The sequence below is a fragment of the Phaenicophaeus curvirostris genome, chromosome 1, assembly GCF_032191515.1.
Source record: "Phaenicophaeus curvirostris isolate KB17595 chromosome 1, BPBGC_Pcur_1.0, whole genome shotgun sequence".
Taxonomy (NCBI): Eukaryota; Metazoa; Chordata; class Aves; order Cuculiformes; family Cuculidae; genus Phaenicophaeus; species Phaenicophaeus curvirostris.
In genome coordinates this window covers 137,522,657-137,547,600 of record NC_091392.1, presented here as the reverse complement: position 1 = coordinate 137,547,600, position 24,944 = coordinate 137,522,657, and the positions used below count along the sequence as shown (strand labels likewise).

The following is a 24,944-nucleotide window of genomic DNA, read 5'->3' as shown; positions in this document are numbered from 1 at the left end:
TTTTCCTAATGTCCAGCCTAAATCTCCCCTGGCGGAGCTTGAGGCCATTCCCTCTTGTCCTGTCCCCTGTCACTTGGGAGAAAAGGCCAGCTCCGTCCTCTCTCCAACCTCCTTTCAGGTAGTTATAGAGAGCAATGAGGTCTCCCCTCAGCCTCCTCTTCTCAAGGGTTGCTTAGCTCTCTCAGCCGTTCCTCATAGGGCCTGTAATCCCACAAGGCCTAGGGAAGCTTGTATTTCTTTCTTGTTATCTAGAAACTTTTATCTTATTGATCACATTCATATGGATATGACAACGCTTGTTGCCATTTTACTCCCAAGAACTGCATCTGCTGTGCAGGTTCTCTAATCTTGCTTCTTTTATGGTAAAACCAGCTTTCAGAATGATATGAATTAATCTTTTTTCCCTTCCCAAAAAATTCTTCTGTTTGCTTGGGTTTTTTTTTGCCCCACATAGTGATGTCATTGGTGTATTACAGATGTTCAAGAGCATCACCTTGTTCCAGTGCAGTCTGTATCAGTCCAGGACAAACGGTAGGACTGTGCTTCCACTCCTGGGACAGTTGATTCCAGGTGTATTGGACCCCCCTTCCAAGTGAAAGCAAACTATGGCTTGCACTCTGTTGCCACAGGAATTGAGAAAAAGGCATTGGAAATATCAGTTGCAGCATACCACTTGGCTGCCTTTGACTCCAGATCATACTGGAGTTCCAGCACGTCTGGTGCAGCAGTATTCAGTGGTGGCATGAATTTGCTCAGGCCACAAAACGCTACTACTAACCTCTACCCTCTATCACTTTTGCACTGGTCATTTAGGACTATTAAAGGGTGAGTAAGTCTTGCTGAACACTCCTTGGCTAACTAATTAATGAACTAGCTCATAGATGTGAACCAGGGAGTTAGTGTGATATTGCCATCAGTGCACCATAGAATCATAGAATCATAGAATAACCAGGTTGGAAGAGACCCACCGGATCATTGAGTCCAACCATTCCTATCAAACATTAGATTCTAGAAAATGTTGACAAGATACGAAAAGAAAGTTGCAAGTGCAGAGGACCAGAAATAGCCAGAATGAAGATGATCACTGTTCATAATCATATAAATCTTTGTTCAAATGAAGTGTACATAAAGACTTAAGAGCTGCAATCTATACACGTTTAGGAGGTTGTAGAGAGGAGGGTGCAGGCCTCTTCTCCCAAGTGACAGGGGACAGGACAAGAGGGAATGGCCTCAAGTTATGCCAGGGGAGGTTTAGACTGGATATCAGAAAGAAACTTTTTCACAGAAAAAGTCATCAGGCACTGGAACAAACTGCCAAGAGAGATGGTTTAGTCATCATCTCTGGAGGTACTTAAAAGACAGGTAGATGACGTGCTCAGGGACATAGTTTAGTGGCAGATAGGAACAGTTGGACTCCATGACCCAAGAGGTCTTTTCCAACCTGGTGATTCTATGATTCTATGATTCTGTAAAATAGCTGTAAACAGTTTCAGGGTTTTTTTTCCCTAGCCCTCCATGTATATTTTGTAGGCCAAGTTTAATTGTGCATTTACAGTTACTATGGTCATATTCTATGAGCAAGTATCATATTTTGTTTACAGAGCAGGCATCGTCAAAGTTTCATGACGTCCACAATAAGATTCAAGAATTTCTGGACCCAAACCAAACAATAACAAACAAAGTGTAGCAAAGAGTGTCTTATTTGATACTGAGATACAGTAAACTACACTTAACAACTGGCATTCTTTAATATATTTAGAGGTTTTTTATGAAAAGAGGTGAGAAGTGAGGGACCACATATGAAAATGAAAATTTCTTTCAGGTTAGTCTGGGACTGACAGCAGTGTCATCAAGCTTATGATAAATGCTGCTATTTGGGATATTTGGGACAATGGAAAAGGAGAGGAATCCAGTGCTATCCAGTGCCAAATGGTCTTTGGAAAGGCCCATGTAAATTTCCTCTCCTAAGCTACTTTTCTGAATGGAAAGCTGTTTCTAGCTGATCTGTGGTCAGGAAAGAAAAGAAGAAGAGATGTCAGAAAATAGCTCTGAGATTGATAGATAATATAGAAAAACACAACAGTATGCAGTCAGCTTTGATCTTTGCCTCTAGGAAAAGAATGAGAAAGTGATTCAGAGCATTGCTCTAAACATTATTTTAAGGTCTATTAAGGCCTTTCTACATGAAATCTTGAAATAAGCCCCTGAAGCCTTTCAAGGAAAATTATACATTTGCCATAGTCAAAAAATGTCAAGCAGGTCACCATTCAATTCCTGCTAAAACCTGACACACACTGAGAAATTTCTTTTCTTGTTTTGCTTAGACAGTTCAGCTCTCACTGATGTTTCCTAAAGATATGCTGGCAGGAGCTAAATGCTCTGAACGTGCCTAGTGGTGATGGTGGCTTTAACAGAGCACTCATGGAGAAGTGAGTCATCCACACCTCAACGCAACCAAAAGCCAAACAATCCACTTCCCATAGTTGCCTTCCACAAATGGCTGGAAGCCAGTGTAAATGCTTAATTTGCAGCAAAAGATTGAACACGGAGTAGGAAAACCTGCAGTGATGTTCACAGGATCAGATAGCAAGAAAAGCTGGTTTTCTGACTGGTATGGTTAGGACAGATATGTGGGAAACAGCAATCCTAAATCATGGGGTTTGCTGTGAATACAGTGACTGTATGTATCATAACAAGAGTCTGTGGCCTCTCTATCTCAAACTGCTGTGTTCTAACAAACAATAGTGAGCCTATTTAGTTCTTTCAAAGAAGAGACACCTGCCAGACATCCTGAAACAAGCCTTCTGCTTGGCTTTTTTAGAAAAAAAAAATGATCTTTAGAGAATATTTTCTAGGAGTGAATTAAACAGCATCTTTCACTCTTTCCATTGAAAAAAAAAAATGAAGCTTTGCAGAAACTGAAGTACATTTCAGCATTATTTTTCTTTTTCTTTTTTTTTTCTCCTTCTTCTTTTCCCTGAAGGATTTATTGTCTCTTTCCAGAGAAGACAAGATGTTTGGTACTCTTGGACTCAGTTGCTTGATTTGGTGGTTTATGATGCTATTTCATCCCTCGAATGCTGACATCCAGTGTACAGGGTGTAAGTATGCTTTTGCAGGCATAATCTGAGAAACATGGTTTAATTTTCATTTATGAGATATATTTACAATTAATCTGGCCATTGTAATTTTAAGCCTGGCAGATACTATCTTCTGGATTCAACAAAAAGAATAGCATATTCTTAATGAACTTATTCTGTAACACTTTCAGCAGAGACACAAGAGTCACCTATTAAAAACGTGAAAATGAACTGGAAAACAATGGAACTGTCTTGGGAAACCAGCGAGAAATTCCCTAAGTACAAATGTACAATCATGGACAGAGAAATGGAGAGCGTAGAGGAAGAGGTAAACTTGTTATTTGTTGAGATAAATAATTGCAACTTTTCCTTCACCTTTTATCTATTTCACATATTTTGAAAAAAATGAATGTTACAGGTAAAATTCAATCATTGATTGTTTGCAGTCTACACCTTGATCTGTCAGGGACTGTAGAAAGTCATCACCAATGCCAGGGCTCATCTGCCTCAGGAGGAGCATACCACGTGCATACCACAGAACTGAAGTTCTGATACCAACGTGAAAAGGAGGCAATAGCTTCAACTGTAGTTACACTGAATAGCGTACGTGTATGTAGCTGCTGATAAGAGGGGCTGAGACCAATTAAGACTCCTAGAGAATTTAGAGAAACAGAGGAAGAGACCCTGCAAGTAAAAAGTGAATTCTTCAAACACTATCATGGATTTTCATTCTCTCAACTTCTTCACTTGCTAGTAAATTGGAACATGCCTGTAGCACAGGTTATATTATAAGCCTGCTTTTTCCAAAGAGAAAAGTAGGAACCTTGACAGAGAGAGACAGGGGTGGCTTATTTAGCCTAGCAAAGCAGATGTTATAATTAGAAATACATATTACAAAACCACATCACATGTTTATTGAAGACTGTAAGTATAATGCCATAAACACCTTTCTGACCCTTGGGGAGGCCAATTGAGGACTTCCATTTTGCTTAATTCTTTGATTAAATTTCATTGTGATTCCCCTATTTATTAACCATCTTCTGTTATGTCACTGGGGCATTATTAGCCTTCTCTAATGGTTGCACCAGTGTAGCATCCAACTCCTGGGCTGAAAAGCTTTTTGTGTAGTTGAGCTTTTGATCATTCAGCTCCATTCAACATCACCCTCAAGTGGTAAAGGAGAGAGTTAGCTCTTGAATCTAAATCACATACACGTACACATGAGATTTTGGCTGTACCAATTGAGTTTCTGAGTTGTACTTCCATAGCCTGCATCATCTAACACCAGAAAAGGAAAAAAACAGAAAAATAAAATGCCAACATGTTCTTTTTCAGGTGAGCACTACACTATGCAAGTTTCCAGTGGAACAATACCTGCCTCTGCATAAAGGAGTATTCTTGACCATTGAAGTGCTGAACACAAATATCTCAAAAAGCTGTACCTTTATCCCTGGAGGTAATGTCTATGGTGTGGGTGAAGTTTTTTTCCATTTGCAATCTTTTAAGTGTAAAAATTGACATAGAAAACCATTCCTTACACAGTTGGTAACTGCTTCATATTCTATTAAAAATTATCTTTTACAGATCTTCTAAAATTATTTGCTCTGTAATGAATGGTTCCACAATTCTGCAAGAGATGGGTTGCTACAATATATTCTATTGTTGTCTCTTATACTAGGGCTCCAAAATGCCTCTAAATTACAGTGGTCTAGGGGTGGGTTCATGTGTTTTGGCTGCTACAAACTGAGATGTTAACAACCATTTCTTTATTAAATACTTTTCTGCTGGGCTGTTGGTGAGTTTGTCAGGAGCCAGACTACAGAACTAGCTATAGGCATAGTCTGGGGATCAGTGAAATCTATAAAATGAGAGAGAAAAAGGAAAGGAGATGCCAGCAATAAGCAACTAGGGTCAAACTGAATGTAGCCATCTCCTAATCTGGCCCTGGCATGCACATGCATGAGGGCACACACACATATGGGTTCCCTTACTGCTGTGCACTTGCAAGCACTGAGCTGAGACAACAGTTTACAAAGATATTCTGAGCCTTCCCTGTGTAGGAGTTAATCAAAGCAGGATTTAAGCAAATCCTAGGTTCATAATTCTTGAAAAATTTTATGGCATGTTTTCATCTTCCTCCTGAATTCAGCATTCTCCACCAAAATTGTCAAGTAACCAGTGTCCTGCAGCTGTGCATAACTCAGGTATTTCAGACTTGATAGATGTGATAACATTAGCAGTTTATATCTGAACAGTGAAAACACTCCCCACTCATCTCTTCCCAGGGACTTGACAGAGACAACACTCTCATGGTGACCCTCCAAAAACAGGCTGGGACACGCTGACCCCCTTAAACCTCTTGTGGTGCTCTTCCCCAGCTAGCTCTAGCCTTCAAGCATGCAGGTTCCCCTGCTGCCACAAGAGTTCCTTTAATACTGTGTACTGGAGGGGGCTGGAGGCAGCAATAGAGGAAACTTCAACTCTTTCACTGGAGTTGGAGCACACCACAGAACGAAGCAGAAAATTGGCTGAAGGAGAAGAGAGAAGGAGGCTGAGCATGCCTCCACAGACCAGCCATAAAGGACACTCAAAAGAATCAAGGCTTCCACTTCAATGTGCTCCAGAAAAGGAAAAGATCAAGTCTGTGTACCCACATCAGGGTGGAAAACTCAAACTAGGAGGCTATTTCATCAGAGGATCTCAACTTCATTTTAAACGTTCCAGCTCTTGAATGCTGAGTTTAAGTACTTCAAGAGTAGATTCCTAAGCATTAATTTTAAAAGGAGAAATATTTCTTTCTGTAGCACCAAGTACGGTGTTTAAAGGCAATGTCCCTTCCGGTATCTGTATGAATGCTATACTCACTCCCAGGTTTCACAGTTCAGAAGCAGTCAAAATAGGGCAAGTGTAAATTTCGGTTGTCTCACCTAACCCAAGCAACAACCAGCTGAAGTTGCAGGTGTCTAACATACCTCAGTGTGTGTCAAAATCCTCCAAATTGAGGCAGTCACATGATTTTTCCTTACCAAAGATATTCCTATGTTTGCAGGCATGAATGGATCAGCTGTTGAAAACTTCTCCTGTGTGATTTATAACATTTCCTTCATGAATTGCACTTGGCAGGCTGGCAGGGGTGCTCCAGGAGATACCCAGTATTTTCTCTACTGGCAGAACTCGAGGTAAGTAGGTCTGCTTGAGTCTCAATTGACACAATACACTACATATGTTTAACTAAACTACCTTGCAATATACAGATATGACGATGCGATGGAATGTGAGCTTTACATCAAAGATGAAAATGACAGAAACATGGGATGTAGATTCCAAAATGTGAGGATAAACACTCCAATGGCTTACTTCCTGGTGAACGGGTCTAGCAGAGACTCTCTGATCCAGTTCTATGATAAATACATTCAACTGTATGAAATAGGTAAGGAAGTGAACATTTTTTGTTTTATTACTCTTTTATAAGATAAGGAAGTGAAGAATTTCTCTCTGAAGAGAAAAGAATAAAACAAGTCTGTAGCTACCACAGGATCCTGCACTGCAGGACAGACTTTGCTGCTGACACCTGACAGGATATAGATCCAAAAATTAACTAAAACAAGCAAAGACAGACACAGCCTGAAATAATGGGTCAGAGAAGTAGTGTGAACAAAACCACAGAATCCAAGAGATTAAACACAATGGTTAGACTTCCAAAGCCATCTTTCTGAATGGCTTATTTTGCCATTCCTTAATTCTACACCTCTCTGAGAGTCACAAATGCTGTGTGCCCTGAAACCAGAGCAAGGGTACAGCTTGTAAATTAAGACTGCATTAGTTAAATATGTGGTTACCTATGTGTGAGCAAGATGTTCAAGCTCCAATAGAGATCTGAGACAGGATTCAGTTGCCTAAAAACATGCCTCTTGAGGCATTTGAGACACCCTCAGACACCTGAGTCATCCACAAGGCTTGCAGATGTGGTGCAGGATCTATGAAAGACTAGGGTATTCCTGGGTATTCTTTGTGTTTTGAAATGCATAGCATGACATTGACTCCTGCCTGTAGCCAATGTGGACTGTAAAAACCAGAGTTATTTAGCTGAGGATGCCTGCTCCATGGTACACTAAGCAGTTTTGTACACATCATGGGCACTACTGATGAGGTCTTCGCTGACTGTAGTGGATAGACACTTAGATCATACCTAGTCAACTATATTGTAGGCATTCAAATCCAGATGACTTATCTTCCACCTGAATGCTACCACAAGCACAAAAACTTCCACCTTTTTTCCTGTGGAGACATGCATTGTCCATGTGAAATTTAGATCTAGAAGAAAATGGCGCTTTGCTGATTTTACTACTGAATTACTACTGCCTGATATGTATTTTGCTATGAACATGAGTTGTAGCTGATTACTGACCATGTCTACATTAATTATTTCATTTCTTTTCAGAAATACTCACTCCTCCATTAAATGTCACTGTCAATTGCACTGGAGATGCAGTGGGTTGTATAGTTACATGGCAACCACCCGTTACAAGTCATGGGGATAAAAAAGACTGTCTTCTATATGAAATTCACATACAAAATAAGGTAAAACCAAATATTTGGTTCATATTTGGCACTGTATCTACATATGTGTACATCTATAATGTGTAAACTTCTGTTTCCTTTATTTATTAACTTCTCTCTCTCATAAGTTGTGGTGTCCTCCAGCTGTACTGGTCTCGCATCCTTCCTCTCATGACCTTATTTCAAACTAATCAGAGGTGCAAAGCAGAAAAACAAAGGAGAGCAGAGAAATGTTATAAGAGGTCACTGTCCAAGGACTGGGAGAGCACCTGAGATACTTTCCTGCATGAGCACATCTCACAGGACATGACTGCGTGATCATAGAATCACAGAATGGTCGGGTCTAGAAGAGAACTCTGGAGATCATCTAGCCCAACCTCCCCGCTACAGCAGGTTCACCTAGAACAGGTTACACAGGAATGCATCCAGGCGGATTTTGAATATCTCCAGAGAAGGAGATTCCACAACCTCCCTAGGTAGCATTTTCCAGTGCTCCATCACCCTTGCCGTAAAGAATCTTTTCCTCATGTTCAGCTGGAACTTCTTGTGTTTTGGTTTGTGTCCAGTGCCACTTGTTCTGTTGCTGTGCACCACTGAAAAAAGTCTGGCCCCATCCTCTTGACACCTGCCCTTTAGATATTTATAAGCATTGATCAGATCTCCTCTCAGGCTTCTCTTTTTCCAGGCTAAACAGGCCCAGGTATCTCAGCCTTTCCACAGTAAAGAAATGCTCCAGCTCCCAAACCATCTTTGTGGTGCTCCACTGGACTCTGTTCAGTAGCTCTTCGTCTTTCTTGAACTGGGGAGCCAAGAATTGGACACTGTACTCCAGATGAGGCCTCACTACAGCAGAGTAAAAGGCAGGATAACCTCTCTTGACCTGCTGGCCAGGTCTTATTAATGCATCCCAGGATACCCTTGGCCTTCTTGGATATGAGGGCACATTGCTGACTCACGGTTAACTTACTGTCCACCAGGACCCCCAGGTCCTTCTCAACAGAGCTGCTTCCCAGAAGTTCAACCCTCAACCTGGACTCATGCATGGGGTTATTCCTCCCCAGGCACAGAACTCTGCATTTGCCTTTTCTGAACTTTATTAGGTTCCTCTCTGTTCAACTCTCTAGCCTGTCCAGGTCTTACTGGATGGCAGCACTGCCTTCTGGGGTATCAGCCACTCCTCCTGGTTTTGTGTCATCAGCAATCTTGCTTAGGGTACACTGCCCCTCAACCAGATCATTGATGAGTATGCTGAAAACTGGGCCCAGTAGCGGCCCTTGGGGAACATGGTTAGCTACGTGCTTCCAACTAGTCTTTGCACTGCTGGTCATGACCATATGAGCTCTGCCATCCAGCCAGTTCTCAATCCATCTCACTGTCTACTCATCTAACCCACATTACCTGAGAATATCTGTGGGGATGTTATGGGAGACAGTGTCAAAAGCCTTGCTGAAGTCAAGGTAGACAACATCCACTGCTCTCTCCTCATCTACACATCCAGTCATGCCATCATAGAAGGCTACCAGATAAATCAAGTATGACTTCCTCTTGTTGAATCCATAGTGATCATTCCCAAATACCTTCTTTTCCTCCAGATGCTTAGACATGACACCCAGAATGAGTTGTTCTATCACCTTTTCAGGGATGGAGGTGAGATTAACTATCCTGTAGTTTCCTTGGTCCTCTTTCATGCCCTTTTTGAAGACTGGAGTGACACTGGCTTTTCTCCAGTCCTCAGGCACCTCTCTGGTTCACCATGAACTTTCAAAGATGATGTAGAGTAATTTAGCAATAACATCTGCCAGCTCATTCAGCACTTGTGGGTGGATTCTGTCAGGGCCCAGGGATCTGTGGGTGTTGAGTTTGCCTAAGTGATCCTCCTCAATGTGACCTGATCCTCCTCAACCAAGAGAAAGTATTCCTTTCTCTCTTTTCTCCAGGGTCTGGGTTTCCTGAGGGCTGGCCTTAGCAGTAATGACTGAAGCAGAGAAGTTGCTTAGTAACTCTGCCTCTTCTGTGTTCTCTGTCACCAGGGAACACACCTCATTCAGCAGCAGGCCCATATTTTCCTTAGTCTTCCTTTTGTTACTGAAAGGAAGCAGTGAAGGCAGCCTGTAATCTCAAGTGAGAGTCCTGCCTTGGTTGCAGCCTCCAGGATGAGGTCCCTCATGCTTGCCCCACTTCCCTGGGCACCTTGGTTTAAGCCACGCTGATGGCATTTTGCAGAAGCTCGAAAGTTCACAGCTGCCCCTCAATTTCAACATACAGAACTGTTTTAAACTACATCCCAGCCTCCACATCTCTCCTCCACCACCCCTCGCACTGTCTGTTGCCCTTTGGCAGCCCTCCCTCAGACTCCATCCTTCTTCCTCTGGAGCCTGGTTGAGCTAACTTGACTCTTGCCTGTCTACATAACATCCATCAAAAATCATTTTGAAAACAGTGCTGAAACAGAAGCTACTCTTCTGAAAAATTAGATACCACCAGTTCAGGGTAAAGTTCACACTGGCCCAGGGTAAACACCTGCAATGAATGCGTTTACTATTCAGTGAGTTACCCTCTACTCTCTCTGCAGCCAGATGAGCTGTTACTCATCCCATTCCAAGGCAGATGACAGACAAATCATGTCTTTAATGTGCTTCTTTCTTTCCATTGGCTGGAAGAGAAATCAAAGATGGATAACTCAGATGTAAACACCTACACACCAGAAATGAGCTGCAATTTCTCCTATGCTATAGGCAGAGCACTACCAATTTTCCATAGTCACCACAGGAAAAGTTCAGGATAATACAGACTGCGCCACTTTAACATAGCTGAGGTATGTTGGTTTCCATTAAGTACAATGGAGAAGAGGGGCTGCAGTATCAAATCCTCCTCCATGAATCTCAGTGTCTACAGGACCTGAATTTAACGCCCCTAAGGACAAAGGGCAAGATCCCATGAGTTTGGCAGAGGCCACAAATAGCTTGTTTCCTCTCCATCCCTGGGATACCCGTTTCACCATTACGTGATTTCCAGACATGGGCATTGTCTGTGCAGTGACAAATTAGAGCTCACTACCTACCTGCTTTCCCAGCCTCAGCTCAGAAGCCTGTAGTAGTGGCAATTCCTCAGGCATTTGTAACATGAGACCATTACAGGAAAGCGTAACTAAGGGTTAAACATAAATATGCAACCGGAATATAGCAATACACCATTAACGCTCAGTAACTCGTTCAAAATAAGGCCTGCAGCTTGCATGATTGTTCAGATTGGATTTTGTACCTTGCATGCGTTAATGGTATCTAACTTGGTAGCTATTTCAAGCAGCAATTGCTTTCCATAGCTGGGTGGTGTAATTTGACAGTAAGATCTTTCGTGAAATACTTAGAATTTTTTTACATAAGATATAGGTTACACTGTATGACCAAAGCAATATTATCAAAATGTTTATTTAAAAGAAATATATGCACATCTAGGGCTCCATGCTGCTGCACAGTAGGTACCTCATATACCTTAAGGTGCTGTAGGTACTTGAGGTATCAGAGGTACCCACATGGAGATGGCAGATATAACCCTTACCTGTTGGGAGTGGCTTTCAAAAGTAAGGCAAGATACCCCAGAGCAATTAAAATGGCACCGTACACCTAAAGTTTAAACACCTCATTTGCACCCTCCCCATTCAGAGCACAAGCCGATGACTTCCATCTTGTCCTAAGTGGAAAGAGCTCAGCTGACAATGAGCAATGGGGAAATACTAGTCTATTTTATAATGCAACATATGTGGTTGGTATATTTTCTGAAATTAGACATTCCCTCTGATAACATCTTTCTGATTTTTCCATAATGCCAGCTATCCTTCTGGCATTACATGTGATAGATGTTTCCAGAACCTCAGATTTTCAACATTTTCTGAGATCCTTAGTAAAATCACTGCTGTTGATTTTGTTCATACATTTTTTAATCTTTTCTTTTCTTTTCAACTGATCCAACTGATTTTTTAGTTTAAAATTACTTATCATCTTTATAAGCAAGAAAATAAGGACATGTGAGGGGGAAAAAAATGATTCTTTTACAAGGAAATAACAGATTTGGTTTTGGTTTTCAGGATGACCCCAAAGAAGAGAAAAAGGATCGCCCTGTGACAGTAAGTATACTCGTCCTATATAAATTTGTGCTTTTGACCACTTAAGCATATAAATACCATTATATAGAATATAGTTACTGCTAGAAGCATAGTTTTTGTACTGATATAGCAATGAGAATTCAAGAAAATATGTTCCTGTTACATCCTTATGTATTAAATTAGTATATCCCTTTTGGATGCACTAGCTTACACTAGGCAGAATTTTCCATGCATTTCACAAAACTTTCCGTGTATTGCCCAAACAGATTGTGATATAGATTAAGACAGGTGTGACATCTTGCTTAATACAAACTGGAAACATTTGTTTTCTCATATCTGTTGGTAGAAAAAGACCACTGTAGCTCAGGCCAGCTAGACAAAGGGAATACCAAGATCTTCAGACTCTATGGAAGTTAATACACACAGTCAGTCTTCTCCTTGCAATTGTGTGGTCCTTTCAGCCCTGGAAGTACCTTAGACTTGGCAGATTTCAGACTTTTTATAACGTATCAAGACACCAGATGATACGTATCTTCTATAAGATTGTCTCAAAAACATTGTATGTTTGGCAGACAGACACCATCCAGGGAATATTCTTTATATAATTAATCCTCATAAAGCTTGCAGAGTGAATTCAAAGGGTGCTTCACTGGTGTCAGAGAACCCCATTCTTATGGGGGTTTTAGGATCCATAAACAAGGACAGAAAAAAACGTCCTTAAAGCATAATAAAATAAAGACCAAATAAACTTCAAAATCCAACTTTAAACTTCAAAAACACAGAAAGATTTTGTGGCAGGATGAACTAATTTATCACAGATTTAAATTTGAGGAGAAGAACACCTAACTACTACCTAATTACAAAAGCATACAAATTAGTATTAGTATTTGTATCAGGAAATAAACCCCCAAATTTTATTAATATTTGCTAATGGGGTGAAATGCACAGTCTGATTGCTTTGAATCTAGGTAACGACTGAGAGATACGAATTCCAAAATTACAATGAGAAAAAAAAATACATTCTGAAAATCAGAGCACGTGGAAACAACTGTCTCGCAAGCTCAAACTGGGGCGAATGGAGTCAACCCATTGAGTTTGGTAAGACTGTGAAATATTATTGAAATATAGATCATTTTTTTCAGTACTATCAGGTTTGCCTCCCTTTCTCCTTCACACTCACAGATATGAATAAAATCTCAGTTCTTACCCAATGACATGGAAGGAACCCATTGGAAACTATATGGTGATGGAGGCTGATACCAGCCGGGATTGTGAAGGCAAAAGTTTCTCAGGTGTTGGGGCTACAGGAACAGGCTGAGACAGACCCAGTTGTATCTCCAGTCTAAAGTGCTGAGGCTGCCTTTCAGTTCTTTAAGTTTTTGCCATGAATACCACCCCCTTCCTCCCAAAACTTCCTTTTCACCCTTTCCTCAATACTCTTCACAGTTCCACCACTTTTGCTGTTATTCATTCTGTGACTCTGTTTCTCCTTCTTCTTTTCTGGATTTTCTTTTTAATTGTCTACATTTTAAATATTTGAAATGGTTTAAAATGTGTAAGGTGTACGTGAACTTTTTGACAAGGCTCTATAAGATGTTAAGTTGAAGTCCTTGAGGTTATTCAAAAAACTGGGTTGAATTTTTATTCATTACTGACAGTCACAAAGGTAGCTTTTGGAGCTGTAAGATAATTATCTCTCTTGGATGTTTCAGGTCAAGGGAAAGATTACTTCATTTTTGTGATTTTTTTTCTGATAGCACTTGGAACAATCTCAGTGACACTGCTCCAATATTGTCTTTTCAAAAGGTAAATCAATCTTTTTGATGCAGAAATTTTTGATACAGAATTATTTCTATGAAACACATTCCTCCTACCTCTTAACTTCCTACTTACACATTTAAATAACCTGATTATTACCACTATTGTTGTGGAAAGCACTTTGGCATGCAAAATCATAACAAGTGAAAAAAGGAAAGTATGTTAAAGTCAGTAAGTGATTGATTCTACTTGCAAAAATATTTCTATCATTACTTCTAAGGATTTAACATCCACATTGCTTTGAATCCATTTACTTCATCCAGTCCCAAGCAAGAGGGAATCACAGAATCACAGAATAACCAGGTTGGAAGAGACCCACCGGATCATCGAGTCCAACCGTTCCTACCAAACACTAAACCATATCCCTCAGCACCTCGTCCACCTGTGCCTTAAACACCTCCAGGGAAGGTGACTCAACCACCGCCCTGGGCAGCCTGTACCAGTGCCCAATGACCCTTTCTGTGAAGAATTTTTTCTTAACGTCTAGCCTAAACCTCCCCTGGCGGAGCTTGAGGCCATTCCCTCTTGTCCTGTCCCCTGTCACTTGGGAGAAGAGGCCAGCACCCTCCTCTCTACAACCTCCTTTCAGGTAGTTGTAGAGAGCAACGAGGTCACCCCTCAGCCTCCTCTTCTCCAGGCTAAACAATCAGGACAAATGAATATGTCATTATTTTGAAAAAAACTTTTCAGTGGTGGAAGGAAGTTATGTCATCTGATTTATTGAAAGTTGTTGTTAAACAAGGCATTTACTGTGACTCTAGTCACAAAATAAATTTTATCTACCCATGTGCTAACTGTAGTAGTAGTTATCCACCAGTCTACACGCAAACTATTTTCCTTCTCACTTAATGATTTGTAGAGCAAGGGCTATTCAATCTTGAAAGTAAGAAACGTCCCTAAGGTACAACACAAAATGTTTGCACAATTTATATTACCAGTATTTTTAATTTCTTAACAATCCCATTTTCTGCCTACAGGTATTGCAGTTCAAAAGGCATATTTTCTCCCATTCCACAACCAAGAGACAAAGTTAATGCGTCAACCAATGAAGATATCCAGGTATGCTTTCTTTTCATTTCAGTCTAATTTGTTAACTATAAACCACAATAGGCCAAACACTAGAATAATTGGCATATAAACACGGAATTTGGTCCATTAAAAACTAATTTGCTCCCATGCAAAGTATGCTGCTTTGATACTAGAAATGCTCTACGCCAGTGTTGAGACAAATGATTATCCTGTATGTATTTGCAACCATATTTTAAGCCTAGAGTTTTAACTGCTACTGAGATCAATAGTTTTTGTGTGTACCAGTTTTTCTAGGTTTCTGTTCATACTTTGGAAATAAGCTACGGAAGAAAGCATTCACCATCAGCATTTTCAAATGTCAATGATCATAACACAACATGAATATCTATTTTATGTCTGACCTATATCCATTTGAAAAAAAGCCCTGTTGTGTTCAATCTTGAAAAGCAGGGCTGGACAGTCCCATCAGCTTAACTAGCCTTGCTCTTTGTTTCAGCACAGGATTAGGTATGATGGTTTTGATGTTCTGTGTAAGTTATGCTTGGCTGATATTCTGTAGCATCTCTATGCAGTCTATTTTAATGTTTTTACTATCATTACTTTTAGAATTTTTTTTTAAATTATCTCTTTTACTGCATTTAAAATCCATTATACCTTATCTTTATTCCTTTCCTGTTTACATCACCTTGTACATTTGCATACTGTCAACAGTAACCAACACTTTCAGGCTTTCTTAATATCTCATAACAACCAGGCTTCAAACCATTCATGCTTCTTTTCTAATTCATCCATTTGAATAGTGGTTTGTATAGTATCTGCATAGTAAGGGAATGCCTTGTACCAGCTGTCTAAAGCAAAGATGCACTTCAAGCCAATAAATCAGGTCAGCTGTTTATTGCCTACAACATTCTGGTGGGCAACAACACCTTTTCAGTAAGGGTTTCAAGTGACACAGACATTTTCCTTCAATTATTTATAAAGAATTCTCAAAGCTATTACCACTATAACTCTCTGGTTTTGCTAACTACACACCAGCACATTGTCCTAATTTATTTGTCTTTGGCCCTGCCATCTTTGGCTTTAATAAAAGAGAGCAGTGGTAGAAGGTAGTGATGTAACTTGGATGAGTTTCCCCATACACCTTAATTCATAAATACTCAATATATCACTTCATATCAGGCTGCCTGAGCTAAGGCTACAGAGCAGCAGCGGTCCAGAGTCCATCATATTATTAAATAGTAAGTGGTAGCGCAGTAGCAAGCAGTCCTTCAAAACCTGAAGACTTTCCAGATTGCTGGCTTTTGCTAAAGTTGAGGGGCTTCCAAATCCCTATGCATATACTACCAGAATTTCTCAAACTGTTCCACTACAATTCAGAAGCCTTTCTGGATGTGGCTTTGGGAACAGCGACACAGGCAATTCCATGCAGGCAGCAACTTATCAGCAGTAATTGTCCCAGCTCAAGTGAAGCCCTCATATCAGGCTGTCTCGTATCTGCCAACATTCAACATGAAGATAATTTGTAAGCCTCAGACATGTCTAAAGAGTTTCTATAGGCTCTTCTTTGCCTATTTTAATCTACACTTAAGGCCCAGATTTATTTTACCTCTTCTCTTCACACTAAGGTATCTTTAACACTCACTGAAAACTATGATTCTTCTAGGTGGATAATAGAGCACGGATAGGTTATCTGAGGAGAGCTCTCCTCCGCTGAATGCCAGGACTACCTCATCTTGGCATTTAGTGCTAATATATTTATGAACTACCATGAAATCTGTTATGTCCTTTACTAATAACACCTTTTAAAGCTTGCATTTCCTCATTTTGTCCCCACTTACCCAACGACCTTTCACTTTTCCTTAGATCACAGAAAACCTCTTGATTTACAACTCCATCCTTTCTGAATTGAGTCTGCACTTGTATCTTTAATCCTCATGTCAAAGAACTGCCTATTCTATTTACTGTGGGTAAAACCCTCTTAACCAATTCACTCAGTGCATCTGGCACTTTGCATTCCTCTAATCCATTTTATTTTCTCAAATTCTTTCACTTGTTGGCAATTTTCACCAAAATGCTTTCCTCACGCTCACTCAGAACTGTAGCTTAATACTTTGTCTTCCTCTTTTCCTGAAATAAACACACTCGAAAAAAACCCACAAGTCACACTCTGTGTGCAGATGCAGTTTTCCTCAGCTGTTTAATGCAAAACACCATGACCACAAAGCCATGCAATGTTTACTAGTCCCAGACTACCTAAATTCCCCACCTAGACATGCCGGTTTGATGTTCTGTAACATGCACACAATGAAAGGAACACTGCTTTTTTTCTACTTTTTCCCCTTCCTCCCCCCTACCCCTCCAGTACTATTCCTCATGCTTCTTTAAAAATCAAAATTATCCCCCCCTCAATATTTAAGCCCTGTATTACTGTGACCTTACCAAGCAAGTTCACTTGCGTAGACTTCCAGGTTAATCAAGGAAAAATCATGTGATAATGCAAATGTTTTCTAATTCTAACGTAATGTCTACTTAAAGAAAACTCATGCAACACTCACCAAATAAATTTCCTCTATTGTCTCACTTAAAGTTGTCCAGCACTTAAATCAACTGTTTTCTCCTGCTTTGCAAGCATTTCTTGTGTATTAAAATAGCAATACGAGTAGTTTTTGGTACTGGCGTATCTACCAATGCTCTCTGATCATCAACAGTGACTCTGTAGCTTATTGCATGTTACAGAATTTTCTTTTCTTTTTAGACAGAAAATGTAGATCTGCCAAAACCAAGTTGTACTGAGGAAATAACAATTGTTGAAGAAATAACCTAAATTTCCTCCAAAAAAAACCCTTTTGGATTGCCCAACATGAAAAAAATCATGGATCTTCCAGACAACTAAGTAGTTCGCATCAGACTAGAAATGAACATTGTTACCTATAAAACAATTTGTCCCACCTAAAATAGAGCAGGGGAAAATAAATGGAAAAAGTCTGTTAATTTTGTTCTCCCTTTGTTCAAAATTACCAATGCCTGGCAGAAAAGCCTTTTTGCAAACATCCACAGTGAAGGCTCGCCTAAACCTTGGTAAATTTTCTTCACAACACGAAACAAGGCCTTTGATCCAGAACACAGAAGAAATTTGCCATTTGCCGTCTTCATAGCCATGATACATACTTCTTTCCTCTGAATACAATATCCTGTATGATGACAGGACTGCTTAATGCCATAGTAGTTAATTTGACCACCTTTCATCTGCCCAGGGTATTTTCTGAAGTGGAAACTAACTCTTCAAAATGTGTTTAAAATTGCCCTACAACCTTGCCACCAGCAATAGCAAACTCGCAGCACATTTTATAGTTTATGGAAAACAGAATAGGAAAGAATACTATGGTTGTCAGAAGTAACAAATAATACTCGTTTGCCAGTCAGCCATTCCACAAGTACTTCAAACGCAAATGTTGCGTTATAAATACACATCAATATTGCTTCTGCAATATTAATGTGGATTTATCTCACATAGATAGCACTTGGAAGAAGTATTAAGATTTAATTTTTGGATTTTAAATGTAAGTATTTCCTTGCAGCAATGCATTTTCATTTATTCACTTCAAAGCACACAAGCTCCATTTCCAAAGCCTTTTAAAAACAGTATAAGCTTTAGATGACGGCATCCTCTTTTAGAAGTTTGTTATTTTCCTGTTAAGACTATTTTTAAAGGTATTAATATTTTAAAAAATAAATAAATTTCAAGATTTTCAATAAGGCAGAAAACATGCTTTCTTTAAAAGTCTCATTTATTGTTTGCCTCATGTTCCCACACTGCATAATCACACTGAAAATTGCTGCTGAAAGACTAAGGGAAACCGTATACTAAAAAATGAACACCAAGTGGTACATGCTGAACGCACAGCATAAGCAAACTGCAGTTCCACTTCAAAAAAAAAAACCACCAAAAAAACCCAACCAAAGAAACAAAAATCAAAACCTAAACAGCCGCACTTGCATTTCTTTCTCTTCCTATTTTTTTTCTGGGTAAAACATAGTTCTGGAAGGGAGGGGGGCTGCTCAACCAATTATCATACTTGGTTCTTCATGACAAATCTAGGGTCACCATACACTTGCAGTGAGGCTATGGGAGGTATTCTATCATTAGCTCTACCATTCAAGTCACTGATAAAAGAAAATAAACCTAAGCAATGTATTTATAGAGACAAAAACTCTTCTGTGTCCTCCCAAATCCATATAATTACAACTGAAACAGCAGGTGGATTGGCAAGCTCAACATCAAATGACCTGTCCGCACCATTACCCAACAAGATAAAATCACCTGCAATAGGTACATAAAGTTTGCTATTAGTTGTGTACAAAGTAGCTGGGTAACACACATTCAAGTACAGATGTTGAAATCAGTGCTTCTGCAACAGTGAAAGGAAAAAGGCAAATTATGTTTTGAGAGGAAAGAAATAATCAGCCAAAGCCAAGTAGTTAATTTAAATACTTCATCTTGAACAGTAACCTCAGAAGGCACACAAAGAACTCAAGATAGCTCAGTCAGCCTTCAATGACTCATAAACAACAAGTCTTTCCTCCTCAAGATACAGGGAGAGTTCTTAAAAACACGACTTGATGATGAACACCTTGTTTTCCTTTAGTGGTCCACCCCCCATCCATGTCTTTGCAGGTTACAAAGTACAAAAGAAAGATTATATACATATGAAGAACGGCACATAGGTATTACATTATTTTAGATGAGAAATCAAGCAATCTGATTTTGGTCTTTGTACAATCCTCAGAACTAGACACCAATCAGTTAATATTGAAGGCTGACTTATTGTGATCTATATTTTACAGCTACACAGAAGCACACATATGCCTTCTCACATATCCCATTAATTTCACCCCTTAGGATGAACCTTATGCCAGATTAAATTCACCCAGAGGTACTGATCACTGCTACAGATCAGGCCAAACAGCATCTTGAATGGCACAATCAGCATTTCCAAACAGCAGCAACAATACAATACACAGCTTAGAAGTTGAAGGCATTTACTAGGTTCCTGGGTTTTTGCATGAATACCATGTTGCTTTTTATACAAACTTAAAAAAAAAATTAATAATTTATGTTAAGCTATTTTACCAAGGGCTAGAGTATTACATTTTGACTGTCCGTGGGACTTCGGGTTCTCCTAGCACTACAACAGAAAACCCCCCATTTTAAGAAGTTACAAATCAATTTCTACGAATCATGCAAAAAGCCACTTGCATCAGCCCATCATACACTATCAGGCACAAAGAATGGGAGTGGTTTCTATTAATATAACCCATGCTTCCCCCCATCAAAGTTCTCACATTCAATTATTTTTTTTAAATAGATCAAGCTTATTCTGTTACAGAGTGCAGCGCAAGTGTATCAGAGGAACCATTACCTGAAACAAGTTTTCAAATGTAAGAGGCTTTCCCAAAGCTTTTATGTAATAATTTCAACACAGACAGAGTAAGTTATGTTTATTGTTTTACAGCAGAAATGCCCCAATTTAAGACAAAATTGCTAGATGTTCAGCGGTGCAAAATGGTACATAGTGCTTCAGTACAAGTGGAAAAGAAAATGATTTGTTAGCAAGAACTTTCAAATACAATTTATGGTCCTAAAAGACAGGACTTGAAACCGGGGACTGATCCACAGGCAAACAATTTTTTCTGCCTAAATTGGACCCAGTCACTTTGGACCCAGAACCAATGCCACTGATGCCTCATAGCTGAAAAAAAAAAAAAATCACCACACTGAATTGCCAGATTCAGTGTCTTCATGCATGTTACTGAGAAATGGATCAGTCCTCTATGTCAGTTTCTAGTCCCATCTACAAATGTCACTTGGCTCCGATAAATAAGACTCTCAGGAATTTCTTGAAGGTCAATGGTCCATAATGGTAGTTATTCTACATGATCTGCTCAACTTGATTTCCAATTCTAGTTAGGCTGTTTAAATTATTTTCTTGAATTCATCGTACAGCACAAGCACAAAAGCACCCCCCATGCCTCTGAGAACATTAGACCATGCACCCTTGAAGAAAGCCTTTCCTCCCTCATCCCTTGCAATCTTCCGCCAGCAGTCAATTGTTCCAGAGTACATGATATCAGCTGTGGAAAAAGAGCAAAGAGTCATTTTTAATTCCCATAATTATATCTATGATGTTAACAAGTTTTCTCTTTCAATTCTATAGCTACTTTGTGATATCCCAAACCATGTTTTAAGACTAACACAACACTTTGTTCAGGCAACAGGAAAGCTTCTTATCTGCTTGCCTAGTTATTTAAAACCTAAGTCACAAAAATGTTAAGCTTTCTTTCTGGCAATCATACAATCAACTTGATTTCTCCACTTAGTCTGTCACTGCAAACAGGCAGTCAGTTGAAAAATCCACACCATATTTCCTGACAAACACCATAAGTTACAAGCCTTGCTGGATTTCCTAATATTATTTAAACATAGTAAAACTTAAATCACATTTATGGAACAAGAAACTTGTTAAAGTGCTGAGGGATGACTGCTAGGAAAAAACAACTCCACCCTGTTAATGTTGCTTAAAGAACTGCACAAATAAACAGCCTACCTCCTTTGCGTCCTGACTGCATCATCATTCTACGCCTCACTGTATCAAAAGGATAGGAGACCACACCAGCCACAGCAGTCACCGTCTGGGCAATCATCCAGCTGATAACAATATGAGTATTTCTGGGATCTGGGAGCATGCCTGAAATAAAAAAAGAAATAATTAGCTTTTTATCTTGTACATGGCTCCTCCAGTTCACTCACTACATGACAGCTACTTCATTAGAATAACTATTATGAAACACTGGGAAGCCATCTTTGAAGTTGCAGCTACACACTACTTATAAAATAAGGAAATTCAAAGGATCTTCTCAGTAATCGAAACAATTAGCACTTAGGCATCGGTATTCCTTTTGGACAGGCATAAGAAGAGATCTATTTCCTACTCATTTTAGAAATAAATGTAACCACAAAAGTCACTGTTTCTGTGAATTACATCAAACTATAAGCCAGTATCAATGACACCTACTCTCAAATGTCAAGCTTAGCAAGTAAGTATTTTATAGATGCAACGCTCAGTCCCATCCTGCTCAACACACTTCAAGTGGTCTAGAATAACGTACTGAAAACAAAACTAACTTGTAACTGTGCATGGTTACCAACATGCTTTAATGACATCAGGAAGAATTCCTTTCAGGGCAAGTACAAAACCAAAAGTACTTGAAAGTAGCCTGCAGCCATCAATGCATGCCCAAGTTTTGCCTTGAACACTGCAGAGTCACTGACATTGGCACCAATACCCCCACTTCCACCTCCATGCTCACCTAAACTGTAGTTACTACAGACAAAAACAGAGTAACATCCCAAGAACAGACATAAAGAGACAATGCAATTCTGTAAATAGATTGATCAGATCCCCTCTGAAATTGTACCTTTTGCTGTATCATAGATTCCAAAGTAGGCAGCTCTATAGATGATGATGCCTTGGACAGAAACATTGAACCCTTGGTACAAGCCACGCAAACCGTCAGACTTGGTAATTTTGATTAGACAGTCTCCCAGACCAGTGAATTCTCTGTCTGCACCAGCTTTTCCGACATCAGCAGCCAAACGGGTTCTTGCAAAATCCAAGGGGTAGACAAAGCAGAGGGAAGTGGCTCCAGCTGCACCACCAGAAGCCAGGTTACCAGCAAAATACCTCCAGAATTGAGTGTGCTTGTCTACACCTCCCAAGAAGACCTGCTTATACTTATCCTTGAAGGCAAAGTTGAGAGCTTGAGTTGGGAAGTATCTGATGACATTTGCCAAGTTTCCTCGCCAGAAAGACAGCACTCCTTGTTCCTTTGGAATACGCACTACACAATCGATGATACCCTTGTACTGCTTATCAGCAGCAATTTGTTTACTTGCATGTTGCACCTGTAAATAAAAGCACGTATTTTAACTGTATGCCTTTGAAGGCCTGCACTACAGGTGAGCTTAAGTCTGCTTACACATAGTGAAACAAAGAGCTGTTAAGCCTGAACGCCTGATGGCAGTTGCACATAGGAGACGAAGCCTCCATTAACCATGATAAACTAGGTGTGATAGCAAACCTCCAAGAAGCAGCTCTGGGGTCAGTTTTCATCTTAAGACTAAGAACTTGGAATCTCTAATACTGTGTTCAGTTCTGGACCCCCTGCTATACAGAAGACCTTGAGGTGCTGGAGTGTGTTCACAGAAGGGTAACAAAGCTGGTGGAGAGCCTGGATCACAAGTCTTATGAGGAGTGGCTGGGGGCACTGGGATTGTTTAGCCTGGAGAAGAGGAGGCAGAAGGAAGACCTTACTGTTCTTTACAACAGAAAATAGGTTGCAGAGAAGTGGATGTTGGTATTTTCTCCCAAGTAACAAGTGATAGGGACAAGAAGAAATAGCCTCAAGTTGTGCCAGGGGAGGCTTAGATTGGTTGTTACGAAAAAAAACTTCACCAGAAGGCTTATCAAGCATTGGAACAGGCTGCCCAGGAAAATGGTGGAGTCACCATACCTGGAGGTATATAAAAGATATGTAGGTGTGGTGCTTAGGGACATGGTTTAATGGTGGACTTGGCAGTGTTAGGTTTATGGTTGGACTAGATGATCTTTAGGGTCTCTTCCAACCTAAACAATTTGATGAACTGTGACTTATTTCTATTTCATGAAGACCACAGAACTCGAGAATTAACTTAAACCTCAAGCATTAAAAACTTACGTTTTACAAAGACACAAACCCAGAAAAATGCATGTGACGCAAAACCTTGTAGATACGTAAAGTCCTGTAAAATTACCCCCTAAAAGGTTTAACGCTGCTTCCCATGATACAAAAATCAGCTACTATTACAAAAAGCGGAATATTTTGATTTGGCTAAGGTAGAGTTAAGTTCTGTCTAAGGGATTGTCTTTTTTTAAAGTTAGACAAAATGGCCCTCTGATACCATGTTTCCTTTTAGACAGTTTTTCCAAACACTGTTCATTTTATGGAGATTAACTTCTTGTGCTCAGTAGGATCTGTGCTGAACAGATGTGTTTCCTTCTGCGACCACCTCTGCGGTATTTCCCTCCCTCAAACGCAAGGTCAGACAGCTCTGGAGCCAGCTCCAAACTGGCAACAGTTTTGACTGCCGTCACACTCACAATGTTAAAATCAGTCCTTGGAAAGTAACGGAATATGCATGAGGTTTCAGAGGAAAATTTATCCATATGGATATAAGTGGGAAATACATTCTGTCCCCAGCCCTTGTCGTGCGGCACAACTGATGATGATGGCACAACTCCTGCACGCTGCCGGTAAAACTCGCCAAATGAGGCTTGGGAGAGTTTGCTGGCCGGCATTTTCGGTATCACCCAGCTCCTTCAGAGCTCAAGGCCGGCCGAAACGCTGAGAGCCCCGGCGTGAGGGCGAGGGGCCCGCGCCCGCCTCGTACCGGGTCCCCTCCGGCGCCGCGCGGCCCGGGCCAAGGTCAGGGGAGTCACCTTGGGGCGGCCCCGCGCGCAGGGGGCGGGGGGTCACGCACGCGCCGAGCCAATGCGCGGGGCGCACGCGGCGTCACGTGAAGGTCACCAAGATGGCGGCGCGTCCCGTCGTCCCCCCGCCCCCAACCCCCGCGCCGTGCGGCGCCAGGCGGGCGGAAGTGACACCGCTCCCTCCTTCCCTCCCGCCGCGCCCCGCATAGCGGAACCGGCTTCCCCGCCGCGGCCGCCCACGTGACCTCCCCGCCAACCGCCGCCCCCAGCCCCTTTTGTCCCGCGCCCTCCCTCGCTCCTTCCCTCCCTCCGCTCCCCACTCTCCCTCTCTCTCTCTCTCTCATTCCACCGCCCGGCCCTCGGCGGGGGAAGGCGGCGGGGCCGCTCCTCGCTGCCGCCGGGCCCGGCCGCGCCGCTGACCTGAAGCAAGAGCTTGACCCGTTCGATGGGCGCCACCGCGGTCTTGCTGATGGCGGCGGCGATGCCGCCCGCTAGGAAGTCCTTGAGGAAGGAGATGGCCTGGTCCGCCATGTTCGCGCCGCGCCGGAGCCGCCGGGAAAGGAAACGCCGCCGCGGCTGGGGCCGAAAAGGGGGGGACCGCCCCCGCGCATGAGCTAAAATGCCGGGCGCCGCCGGCCACGCCCCCTCGCCCCCCGATTGGCCGCGCCGCGCGCCGGGGGGGCGGGGCCTCCGGGGCGCGCCGGTCCGGGTCGCTTCGGGGCGGCGGGAGCGCGCGCGGCCCCTCCCCGCCCCTGCGGCGCCCGAGTGGCGCAGCGCCGCGTCGCCCGCGGGAGGGAGGCGGCGATGGAGCCGGTGATCCGGGCTGGG

The 24,944-nt window shown here is 41.4% G+C and overlaps 2 protein-coding genes across 3 annotated transcripts; one reads left to right on the top strand and one right to left on the bottom strand.

Moving 5' to 3' along the window:
- Positions 1-3,009: 3,009 nt before the first annotated feature.
- On the top strand, positions 3,010-18,340 carry LOC138730377 (granulocyte-macrophage colony-stimulating factor receptor subunit alpha-like). Of its 2 annotated transcripts, none has more exons than XM_069875543.1 (11): positions 3,010-3,101; positions 3,272-3,408; positions 4,416-4,536; positions 6,130-6,259; positions 6,335-6,510; positions 7,522-7,661; positions 11,725-11,763; positions 12,711-12,840; positions 13,500-13,548; positions 14,538-14,619; positions 17,345-18,340. In XM_069875543.1, exons 1-11 carry the CDS (start codon positions 3,014-3,016, stop codon positions 17,411-17,413), a joined length of 1,161 nt encoding a protein of 386 aa, XP_069731644.1. In that variant the 5' UTR covers positions 3,010-3,013; the 3' UTR covers positions 17,414-18,340. The 2 variants fall into 2 exon arrangements, with proteins under 2 accessions (XP_069731644.1, XP_069731634.1); XM_069875533.1 differs by having other exon boundaries at positions 13,455-13,548.
- A 728-nt stretch (positions 18,341-19,068) lies between these two features.
- SLC25A6 (solute carrier family 25 member 6) lies at positions 19,069-24,719 on the bottom strand. The gene is made up of 4 exons (XM_069875583.1): positions 24,537-24,719; positions 22,066-22,552; positions 21,195-21,335; positions 19,069-20,721 (listed from the first exon to the last, which is right to left on the bottom strand). The coding sequence occupies exons 1-4, from the start codon at positions 24,645-24,647 to the stop codon at positions 20,564-20,566; spliced, it is 897 nt and encodes a 298-aa protein (XP_069731684.1). The 5' UTR covers positions 24,648-24,719; the 3' UTR covers positions 19,069-20,563.
- Between the last annotated feature and the right edge of the window lie 225 nt (positions 24,720-24,944).

Coding starts and splice junctions, on each gene's coding strand:
- LOC138730377 (XM_069875533.1), top strand. CDS start 3,014: ATGTTTGGTACTCTTGGACTCAGTTGCTTGATTTGGTGGTTTATGATG. Junction 11,764..12,710: donor AAAAGGATCGCCCTGTGACA/GTAAGTATACTC, acceptor CTTTGAATCTAG/GTAACGACTGAGAGATACGA. Junction 12,841..13,454: donor GAGTCAACCCATTGAGTTTG/GTAAGACTGTGA, acceptor TGGATGTTTCAG/GTCAAGGGAAAGATTACTTC.
- SLC25A6 (XM_069875583.1), bottom strand. CDS start 24,647: ATGGCGGACCAGGCCATCTCCTTCCTCAAGGACTTCCTAGCGGGCGGC. Junction 22,553..24,536: donor GGGTCAAGCTCTTGCTTCAG/GTCAGCGGCGCG, acceptor TTTTATTTACAG/GTGCAACATGCAAGTAAACA. Junction 21,336..22,065: donor AATCTATGATACAGCAAAAG/GTACAATTTCAG, acceptor TTTTTATTTCAG/GCATGCTCCCAGATCCCAGA.